Source organism: Sinocyclocheilus rhinocerous, unplaced genomic scaffold, assembly GCF_001515625.1.
Source record: "Sinocyclocheilus rhinocerous isolate Xijiao unplaced genomic scaffold, SAMN03320098_v1.1 scaffold3952, whole genome shotgun sequence".
NCBI classification, from domain to species: Eukaryota; Metazoa; Chordata; class Actinopteri; order Cypriniformes; family Cyprinidae; genus Sinocyclocheilus; species Sinocyclocheilus rhinocerous.
Genome location: NW_015652293.1, coordinates 1 through 11,755, shown reverse-complemented (window position 1 = coordinate 11,755; position 11,755 = coordinate 1). Strand labels below are relative to the sequence as shown.

The 11,755-nt window shown below is 42.9% G+C and overlaps 1 protein-coding gene across 1 annotated transcript; it reads left to right on the top strand.

The window, feature by feature from the left end:
- The first annotated feature begins 2,081 nt into the window (after nucleotides 1-2,081).
- LOC107714458 (vicilin-like seed storage protein At2g18540) lies at nucleotides 2,082-4,255 on the top strand. The gene is made up of 3 exons (XM_016520300.1): nucleotides 2,082-2,168; nucleotides 3,518-4,035; nucleotides 4,195-4,255. Exons 1-3 carry the CDS (start codon nucleotides 2,082-2,084, stop codon nucleotides 4,253-4,255), a joined length of 666 nt encoding a protein of 221 aa, XP_016375786.1.
- The last annotated feature ends 7,500 nt before the right edge of the window (nucleotides 4,256-11,755 follow it).

Below are 11,755 nucleotides of genomic sequence, written 5' to 3'. Positions count from 1 at the left end.
TGAATGAGTGGATGCACCTGTTGCCTCATATACCCGTATGCACGGGGAGTGGCTCAGTATACAAGATCCACTAGCCAAATTTCATTGCCGTTTTCTCTTAAAGTTAGAGAGGATTGGGGCTCTCAAGTAAATCCCCTAATGTAATCACGATATAACTCGTAGTGAAAAACAGAGAGGGAACTAAAACTGCCATAAGGAAGAATAATGCCATTAGGATGGTTTAATGAATAATTAATTAATTAATTAATTGATTAGATTAGATTAGATTAATTTAAACATCTGATTCATTCAGGAATTAAGTAAATTGCTCTCTTTATGAATAGGCCATTGAATCATTGGTTCACCCGATCCGCTTAAAACACAGATTCATTCAGAAATTCTGCTGTTCTGCTGTGGCTCTATAAGTAATATTTGCATTAGCAAAAAAAGACAATATTGTGTTGAAAATATAACATAATATAAAGTTCTTATTTACAGAACTGTATTATAAAATCACATTTGCACTCATGCTGTTCGGGAAAAAAACAACACTCATGTGATATTGTTCTTGCTGCTTGTGTGATTTTGCTTATCATATTATATAAGTATGAGACAAAAACTGGTAACACTTTACAATAAGTTTCATTAGTTAACTGCATTAGTTAACATAAACTAAGAATGAACAATACTTCTACAGAATTTATTAATCTTAGTTAATGTTAATTTCAGCATTCACTAATGCATTATTAAAATCAAAAGTTGTGCTTGTTAATATTAGTTAATGCACTGTAAATTAACATGAACTAACAATGAACGACTGCATATTCCTTAACTAACATTAACTAATGGAACCTTAGAGTGTTACCCCAAAACATATACAGCTGCATTTTTTGTATAATGACCAGGGGGCTGTTTCATAAAAGACGCTAAGATAAGCGGGGATTAAAGTCCAAAACCTGACTTGAAATAACATAACAAATCAATCGGGACTAAAGCGGTTTCATAAACGACAATTTAAGTTCACACAATCTCACTAATTTGATCCAGGTTCAGTGAGTCAAGATAATGCCAGCCCTTAATGTCGATCATGGATCAAATTGATCCACCATGGCAAACAGCACAAACAATATATTTGTGTTGTTTAATGCATTTGAGACGTTGTGTTTTCCCCAGTGCATAACGGACATGTCACAGTTATATTCTTCATCTGTAAATGTTAGAAAGTCATGCAAATAAATCCATTTTGCTATCAGGAGTGGGCGAGTGAACGAGCGCTGCTGCGTGCATGCTCGCTAAAAACAGAAGGAATGCAATAGAATAATAGCACAATAAATTTGAGTAAAATATACATTTTGCTAAAATATTTATTGTTGAACATTAAATGTGACACATGTAGAATTGTAATCCTTCATATAAGTGTATTTTTATGACAGCAGTAACTGTAAATCAATTGTAAGCTGGCTAACACAGCCCTAATTACTAGCTCAAATGAGTCAATGTGAATTCCTCTTACCAGTTAAAATGTAGTCTGTTTTCTATTATTTATTGTCATTTTTAATTCAAGTGATTTTAACTTTTAATTTAGTGTTTTCAATGCTTTAATGCTTAAAAGAGCAATTTTAAATTGTAATGTTTTAATGGCTTACTAATAACCATAAAGGTACAGCTGTCAAATACTTGAGAGAAAGGCTGCATGGCTAGAAACTGCTGATCAACTGAATGGGCAACTATGTTAAAATGTTTTCATATATCATAAAAAAAAAAAAAAAAAGTCATTAAATTTTGGGCACAATACATTAAATACTGTCGGTTATAGCCTATATTTTTATTTATTTATTTTAGTTGCATTTTCTGTATACGTTTATTTTTGGACTGATAATAAAGTCAAATAATTGTATGTGAGAGAATCAGTGGTAATATCAATGCGTTCCTATTAGTCAGTGTTATAGGAACTTAGCTTAGCCTGACAGTTAGTCTGCTCTCCCCCCAGAGCACTAGCCGGCCATCCTCTCCCGGCAGAGAAACCTGGACGGGTAGTGGCAGAGTGTGCCCCTTCCAGCCCCTGGAGGAGGGAGAGGCGAGATCACAGTGCTGCCATAGTCATGCCACAGAAGCGGCATTTACTATCCACGAAAGCCACTTCAGCATCAACACTGAAGACAACGATTGTGTCCGTCGAGAGAGGACAGGTAACGACCGCAACCAAGAGGTCACGGATGGAATGGCATCTTTAAAAATACATAAGCCGTCCGTGATTTGCTCTTTTAGAGAAACTGCTCTTTTAAGTTGAAGCGCCCAGGGGAATCGCGGATGACAGGGAAACCGCTGTTTGCGCCATACCACGAACAGCTTCTTCCAGCCAGAGAAAGAAAGGCTTTTTGGAGAACAATCATTCACCCACTCGGCTCCGAATCAAAAATCTGAATGAGTGGATGCACCTGTTGCCTCATATACCCGTATGCACGGGGAGTGGCTCAGTATACAAGATCCACTAGCCAAATTTCATTGCCGTTTTCTCTTAAAGTTAGAGAGGATTGGGGCTCTCAAGTAAATCCCCTAATGTAATCACGATATAACTCGTAGTGAAAAACAGAGAGGGAACTAAAACTGCCATAAGGAAGAATAATGCCATTAGGATGGTTTAATGAATAATTAATTAATTAATTAATTGATTAGATTAGATTAGATTAATTTAAACATCTGATTCATTCAGGAATTAAGTAAATTGCTCTCTTTATGAATAGGCCATTGAATCATTGGTTCACCCGATCCGCTTAAAACACAGATTCATTCAGAAATTCTGCTGTTCTGCTGTGGCTCTATAAGTAATATTTGCATTAGCAAAAATTGTGTTGATTGTGTTGAAAATATAACATAATATAAAGTTCTTATTTACAGAACTGTATTATAAAATCATCATGCTGTTCATGCTGTTCGGGAAAAAAACAGCACTCATGTGATATTGTTCTTGCTGCTTGTGTGATTTTGCTTATCATATTATATAAGTATGAGACAAAAACTGGTAACACTTTACAATAAGTTTCATTAGTTAACTGCATTAGTTAACATAAACTAAGAACTTAGTTAATGTTAATTTCAACATTTACTAATGCATTATTAAAATCAAAAGTTTTGCTTGTTAACATTGGTTAATGCACCGTAAATTAACATGAACTAACAATGAACGACTGCATATTCCTTAACTAACATTAACTAATGGAACCAGAGTGTTACCCCAAAACATATACAGCTGCATTTTTTGTATAATGACCAGGGGACTGTTTCATAAAAGACGCTAAGATAAGCGGGGATTAAAGTCCAAAACCTGACTTGAAATAACATAACAAATCAATCGGGACTAAAGCGGTTTCATAAACGACAATTTAAGTTCACACAATCTAAAGAATGGGAGGAGGAAAAGAAACGACAGATGAGAGAACGAGTAGAAGAAGAAAGAAAGAGAAAAGAGAAACATGAGGAACAACTGAGAGAAAAACAAGAAGAACAGGAGAAAATGAGAAAAAGATTTGAAAGAGAGAGAGAAGAAGAACAACAGAAAATAGAGGAGGAAAAACAGAAACAGAGAAGAGAAAGAGAAGAAAAAGAGAGAGAATACGAGGAAAAGAAAACTGAAATGAAAAGCCATTATGAAAGTCTGGAACGAGACAGAAAAGACGAGTGGGAGAGAAGAAAACGAGAGGATGACAAGAGACGAGAAGAAGAGAAAAAGACATGGAAGAAAAAGATTGAAGATCTGAAACAAGAGCAAGAAGAAGAGATCAAGAGAAGAGAAACAGAGGAGAAGGAGAGAAAAGAAAGAGAAAAGAAAGAGAGGGATGAAATGAAACAGAAACATGAAGAGGAGATAAAAGAGATGAAAATGAAACATCAAGATGAAGCAAGAAAACAAGCAGAAGAATTTAATGATTTCAAAGAGAGAAAAGAGCAGCACACTCAGGAGTTAAAAGAGATGCTGGATGGACGTCAGAAACAATATGAATTACTGGAAAAACTCTGTCAACACCTGAAAGACCAGAAAGAAGAAGAAATAAAAGAGCTGCAAGACCAGAAAGATAAAGAAAGAAAAGAGCTACAAGACCAGAAAGACAAAGAAAGAGAAGTGCTACAAGACAAGGAAGATAAAGAAAGAAAAGAGCTACAAGACAAGAAAGATAGAGAAATAAAAGAGCTACAAGCAAAGAAAGAAAAAGAAAGAAAAGAACTGCTACAAGAAATTGAAGAACTGAAGAAGATAAATCATTGTGTTATTCTGTGATGGTTTGTCAGATTTGTTTTCAGTCTGAGGAGGAGCCAGATGTTTTCTCATTGTCAGGATCTAATTTGAGTTTTTCAGTAGCAGACAGTATAGTGTCCCCGTCACTACACTGGGGCATTAGGACCCGCACAGACCACAGTTTGAGCACCGAATACATATATGTTGAATACACCTAATGCCGTCTGCTGGACTAAGTGCGCTCATTGTTGCATGTACACATGATTTTATTTTTACCACCTGAGAGCTCATCAAAGGTACTTTACCTCTTTGTTGCTGTGAACTAGAAGCGAGTGACTGTGTGACAGACTGAAAGCTGACTTAACATGTGTGACAGACTAGTGAAGCTGTCTTAATGCGTCTGTCCAGCAGAACTGAAAGCTGACTCCACGTGTGTTTAAGCAACATAACTGAAGCTGACTTAACGTTTGTCTGTGTGACAGACTAGCGCATTTCTGTGCGACAGAACTGAAATCTGACTTGACATGTTCTGTGCGACAGAACCTAAACGCTGATTTAGCGCATTTTCTGTTCAACGAAACTGAAAGCTGATTTGACGCGTGACAGAACTCAAGCTGTTTTGTCACGTTTCTGTGTGACAGAACTGAAGCTGACTAAGCACATGTCTGTGTGACAGACTTGGCAAGTCTGGTTACGGATGAAGTTATATATAAAATATGCGCAGGTGCACTTAGGGCGTGTCCGGATCCACTTTTCCTAGTTTAACGATGGGAAAATTGGTTGGTGTGCCCGGCTCATGGTCCAAAAGGGATGTCCCTATTCTCTTAATGAGTCATGGGTGTGTTTTAAGCATAATGTGCATTAAACCAATCAGAGTCGCATTTCTCATTCCCTTTAAGTGCCAGTTGCGCTCGTGCCTCATTTTCGAAAGCGAAAGTGAAACCGAAATAACAACGCGCATAAGAAAGCGATTGACCATCCATTATGACATAGGCATTTTTCACATTTATGTACACAATAATAATCTTTTACATTGTAATCCTTTCATTTTTAATATTTCGCATGTCTGTGTGCTGCTGCTGTGTGTGTAATAAGCAGAGTGTATGTGTATTGTGCACCTGCCTATAGTTACTATATTACTAACGCACTCTTTAAATAAAAAAATAAATATTGCGACATTGACTTAGTGTTTAGTCTGTTTCATTTTCAATGCTTTACATATTAGTTTTCTTGCTATTGCAATACTTTCTATTCTTGTTTAATCTTATGATTGTGGGGTTTCATGATATTTTGTTCATATGTAAGAGATAACAGGGATTTTAAGGTTTTATGGGATGTTGATGTGATGCTTCTTAGTTTAAGTCAGACGCATTGAAACTGACATATCTAAAATTATTCAACAAATGCTTTTTGATTTTTCACTTTATTTCCTGCGTTCTTTTCTTTCACAGCTTCCTCTGTCCTCTTGGCAGACGGAAGTTTTGGAAATTAGACAAAATACATTGTTAACTGATTTTAAATACAAGGTGAAACTGATCTCTTCTGATGGCATCTGATAAAAAAATTTTATTCAATAGGATCCTGAAGCTGTATTTGGTTTTGCTTTCTATTTTGTATGTCTCTGTTTCAGCATGGAATTCAGAACAGAATCAAATTACTTAATAAACCAGTAATTGAAGTATGATTATTTAGTCAAGTCACCTTTATTTTTTATACAATAGAAATGGTCAAAGCAGCTTCACAGCAATAAAGAGGGAGCTAACATAATAAATAATGCAATTTTCAAATATGAAACAGATTCAGATCAGTTCAGTTCAGTATTGATTCAGTTTCAACAGCCACGCAAATTTCATTCATTATAAAAAAATGTTCAATTTCTTCATGTCTTCGGGCAGCGTTCCACTTCCAGCTGGTTAGATTTTTTTACATTTACATTATGTAGTCATTTAGCAGACGCTTTTATACAAAGCAACTTACAAATGAAGACAATGGAAGCAATCAAAATCAACAAAGAGCAATGATATACATGTGCTATAACAGGTCTCAGTTAGCTTAAAGCAGTTCATGTAGCAAGGTTTGCTATGGCGGAAAGTAAAATGGTCGCCATGGCAACCACAAGGTACATTTACATTTAGACATTTAGCAGACGGTTTTATCCAAAGCGACTTACAAATGACAATGGAAGCAATCAAAATCAACAAAGAGCAATGATATACATGTGCTATAACAGGTGTTAGTTAGCTTAAAGCAGTACATGTAGCAAGGTTTTTTTAATATAATAAATAAAAAGAAAACAGATAGAGTAGAAAAAGAATAGAGCAAGCTAGTGTTAGAGGCCTTTTTTGCTTTTGTTAATTGTATAATGAATAAAAAGAAAACAGATAGATTAGAATACAAAAAGATTAGAAAAGCTACTGTTAGGTTTTTTTTTAAGAAAACAAGCAGTAAATGAATAGAGTGCAAGTCTAAAGGGGACAAGTTTTTTTTAAAGAATAGAATTAGAATAGAGAGTGCTAGAGTTAGAGGGTCAAATAAAGATGGAAGAGATGTGTTAGATGATTCTTGAAGATGGCTAAGGACTCAGCTGCTCGAATTGAGTTGGGCAGGTCATTCCACCAGGAGGGAACATTTAATTTAAAAGTCAGTGAAAGTGATTTTGTGCCTCTTTGGGATGGCACAATAAAGCGACATTCACTTGCAGAACGCAAGCTTCTAGAGGGCACATAAGTCTGAAGTAATGAATTTAAGTAAAGGGGTGCAGAGCCAGGGGTGGTTTTGTAGGCAAACATGAATGCCTTGAATTTTATGCAAGCAGCTATTGGTAGCCGGTGCAAACTGATAAACAGAGGTGTGACATGCGTTCTTTTTGGCTCATTGAAAATTAATATTGCTGCCGCGTTCTGGATTAATTGTAAAGGTTTGATAGATCTGGCTGGAAGATCTGCCAAGAGAGCATTGTAATAGTCCAGCCTGGACAGAACAAGAGCTTGCACAAGGAGTTGTGAAGCATGTTCCGAAAGAAAGGGCCTGATCTTCTTGATGTTGAATAGGGGCAAAGGGGCAGAAGGGGTGGTACGGGCTGGCCTGGAAGACAAGGGGCAGACAGTGTCTAAACAAGATGTAAGAGTGGAGCAGAAAGTATCAGTAGCACTGTTAACATCAAGAGATGATAACTGTTCAGGGGAAGGAAGCAAAGATGAAACCATAGCAGATAGCCGGGAGGGTGAGAGTGAGCGTAGGTTACGTCGAAAGATGACATGTGGAGGGGTATGTGTTGTGTCAGGAACCATGTTGAGGTTAAGAGTGAGGAGGAAGTGATCCAAGGTGTGCAGTGGAGTAACGAGCACATGATCAGTGGAGCAGTGTCGTGTGTAAATAAGGTCCAGTTGGTTGCCTGATTTGTGAGTAGCCGTAGTTGACACTCGGTTGAGATCAAAAGAGGCATTTATAATTTTTTTTTGTTTATGAAAGCAACTTCTATTTTTATCCATTTAATAGCATACGAAAGTAAACCGAGTTCCGCACATGAAAGCAGTAAAATGTATTTTTTGTCTATAGTTAGCTGCACTTTTGTGATTGACCATGATACCTGCAGACTGCAGCAAATGGAAGTCCTTTTCTGTCGGTTTTTGATACTGGCCTTAAAATTGACAAACATATTAACTCAGTAGTGAGTGACTGTGATGTGTGTGTACTTGTAGTGTGGCTTGATTGGTGACAGCAGGTGCGGGTGATCAGAACTCAGGTGACTGTGATCTGGTGATTGTCCTGGATGGTGACTGAAGTGACTGTGATGAATCCCTGACATTACCCCCTCCTCCAGGGGCGGCTCCTGACACCCTCAAGCGGCGACGGGGGCGGCCACGGCTTCTAGGTGCGGGGCGACCAGGATGGGTGTGATGGAAATCCTCTAGTAGCAAAGGGTCCAGAATGTCGTCCCTGGCCACCCAGGAACGTTCCTCCGGTCCATAACCATCCCAGTCGACCAAGTATTCCAGCCGACCACCCCGTCGCCGTGAGTCCAGGATGTCTTGGACCAGGTAGATGGATGGTTGGTCAAGGATTTCGGGAGGAGGAGGTTCGTCAGTTTCGGTGGGTCCTGGAGCAGAGGGAGAGTGAGGTTTAAGGAGGGAAACATGGAAAGTGGGGTGAATTCGGTACCTGGGTGGGAGTTGGAGTTCGTAAGTGACTTCGTTGATCTGCCTCTGTATTGGGAACGGACCAATGTAGCGGGGACTCAGCTTCTTACAGGGCAGGCGGAGGCACAGATCCCGGGTGGACAGCCATACTTTCTCCCCTGGATGGTAAGTGGGAGTGGAAGTACGCCGAGCATCTGCGAAGGCCTTATGCCTCCGCACTGCACGTGGGAGATGGAGGTGAGCCGAGTCCCACACTCTCTTGCTCACTCGGAAGCAGTGGTCTACAGCTGGAACCTCCGACGGTTCTCCTGTCCACGGGAAGAGCGGGGGCTGGTAACCAAGTATGCACTGAAACGGCGTGAGGCTGGTGGTGGTCTGTGTCAGGGAATTTTGTGCATACTCGGCCCAAGGGAGGAAACGGCTCCAGCTGTGTTCGTCGTTGTGACAGTATGCCCGGAGGTAACGTCCGAGTTCCTGGATCTTCCGCTCAGTCTGGCCGTTTGTCTGGGGATGGTAGCCTGAGGATAAGTTGACCGTGACCCCTAGTAGCCGGAAGAATGCCCTCCAAACGCGGGAGATAAACTGAGGTCCCCTGTCGGAGACTACATCCTCGGGGACTCCAAAGTTTCTGAAGACATGTGTGAACAAACTTTCTGCAGTGTCGAGAGCGGTTGGAAGTCCTTTGAGGGGGATTAGCTTACAGGCTTTGGAAAAACGATCTACGACTACCAAGATGCAGGTATACCCGTCTGAGTTGGGTAAGTCAGTCACAAAATCGATTCCCAGGTGAGACCAAGGTCGATGTGGGATCGGCAGGGGCACTAGTTCGCCTACGGGGAGGTGACGAGGGGTCTTGGACATGGCGCAGACTGAGCAACTGCGGACGTACCTGATGACATCCCGGGCCATACTGGGCCACCAGTACCGAGCTTGAAGGAGCGAGAGGGTCCGTTGGCTGCCTGGGTGTCCAGAGCCCGGTACATTGTGCACGGAGCCCAGAAGGGATTGTCGCTGGGAAGTGGGCACATACGTTTTCCCTTCTGGGCCTCCCGGCGGAGCAGGTTCAGTAAGAGTGGCGGCTTGAATGTCCTCGTCAATGTTCCATTGAATGGGGCTTACAATCAAGGCTGGAGGGAGAATGGGCTCCGGATCGGAAGGTGTGTCTGGGGAGTGCATGCGTGAGAGGGCGTCGGCTTTATTGTTACAATTCCCGGGACGATAGGTGATGGTGAACTGAAACCTGGTGTAGAACAATGCCCAGCGGGCTTGGCGTGGGTTAAGTCTCTTGGCTTCTCTGAGGTACTGAAGATTTTTGTGGTCGGTAATCACGGTGAATGGATGGTTTGCTCCCTCCAGCCAGTGCCGCCACTCTTCCAGGGCGAGTTTGATAGCCAACAACTCCCGGTTGCCGATGTCGTAATTCTGCTCCGCTGGGGTCAGTTTTTTAGAATAGTGTGCGCAAGGCTGGAGGCAAGGAGGCTCACCATAATGTTGGGACAGCATGGCCCCAACGCCGGTGGTGGAGGTGTCCACTTCCACTACGAACGGAATGTCCGGATCAGGATGATGAAGGATGGGGGCCGTGCTGAAGGCTGTTCTGAGTCTTGTGAGAGCTTCGTGGGCGCTGGTGGTCCAGGACAGGGACTTAGGTTTTCCTCGGAGCATGGAAGTCAAAGGAGCAGTGTGGGAACTGAAATCCTTGATGAATCGATGATAGAAGTTAGCGAATCCTAGAAATCTCTGGAGCTCCTTTACGGTCTGGGGAAGAGGCCACTCCTTGACTGCGTCAACCTTCCCCTGGTCCATCTGAATTCCTTCCTGGCCGACGATGTAACCCAGGAAATGTACCGTGGGGCGATGGAATTCGCATTTCTCCAGCTTTAAGAAGAGATGGTGTTGACGTAACTTCTGTAGGACCTGCTGAACGTGTTGGCGATGGTCGGCCACGTTCCGGGAGTAAATGAGTATATCGTCAATATAGACTATCACAGAGCGGTGGAGGAACTCCCGGAACACCTCGTTCATGAACCCCTGGAAGACCGACGGGGCGTTGGCTAGCCCATACGGCATTACAAGGTACTCATAGTGGCCAGATGGTGTGATGAATGCCGTCTTCCACTCGTCGCCCTCCCGGATTCGAACGAGGTTGTAAGCGCTTCGCAGGTCCAGCTTGGAGAAGATGCAGGCCCCACGGAGTTCCTCGAGGGCGGCCGGGACCAGGGGAAGTGGATAGGGCAGTTTCACCGTATGGGAGTTCAGAGTCCGATAGTCGATACAAGGCCGCAAGCCCCCTTCCTTCTTGCCCACGAAGAAGAAACTAGAAGCAGCTGGAAAAGTGGAAGGTCGGCTGAATCATTGGTTAAGAGCCTCCTTGATGTATTCTTCCATCGCCTTGCACTCCGGGATGGACAATGGGTATACTCTACCCTTGAGGAGTTTTGCTCCAGGCAGCAAGTCGATGGCGCAGTCCCATGGTCGATGAGGTGGTAACTGGGTGGCTGCCTGCTTACTGAAGACATCCTGGAACGCCAAGTAATCAGATGGGACCGTGACCTTCTCCCGAGGTTCGGGGCTTTCGATGAGGGTAGATGCAACTTGAGCTGAGTGAGTTCCTGGGAGCGGAGTGGGTAATGACTTGAGACAGTTGCGGTGACAGTGCTCGCTCCAGCGAGTCACTTCACACGAGTCCCATCTGATCTCTGGAGAATGGAGAACTAGCCAGGGGCGTCCCAGGATGATATCCACGGTGGGTCCCTCCAGTACCAGGAACGTGATCTCCTCCTCGTGTAGAGTTCCAATCCTGAGCTTTAATGTCGGCGCTCGATATTTCACCCACCCCCGTCCTAGCGGCTTTCCCTGGATGGTCTCGACTCGGAGCTCCTGGGCATGACGTTTCCGGGGCAGATGGAGATGATTCAATAGGTCCTGGGATATGAAATTGCCCGAGGAACCCGAGTCGACGAGGGCAGGGACTGAAACAGAGAGGTCTGGGGTGAGTAGTTGGACCGATAGCATTGACATCGTGGAAATGACAGGGTCTAGTTGGAGGGTACTCACCGCAGGACGTGGGGGTCTGACGGGGCAGGTCTGAAGGTAATGATCCGCCGCCGCGCAGTAAAGGCATAGACCTGCCGTGAGACGGCGAGCACGTTCAGAAGGGGTGAGCCGGGAGGTGTCTACTTGCATCGGCTCTGGTACTGGGGAACCCATGCCGGGCGTGACAGACTGGTGGGTGGCTTCGGTGGCGTGGCATGCGGACAGACGCTGGGAAATTCGGTTGGCCTTTTGCATGAAGCTTTCCAGTCCAACGGAGTCATCATAGATAGCCATTTGAGTTTGTACACGAGGATTCAATCCGTGCCGGTAAGAGCTAAGTAGAGCCGCCTCATTCCACCCGCTAGTC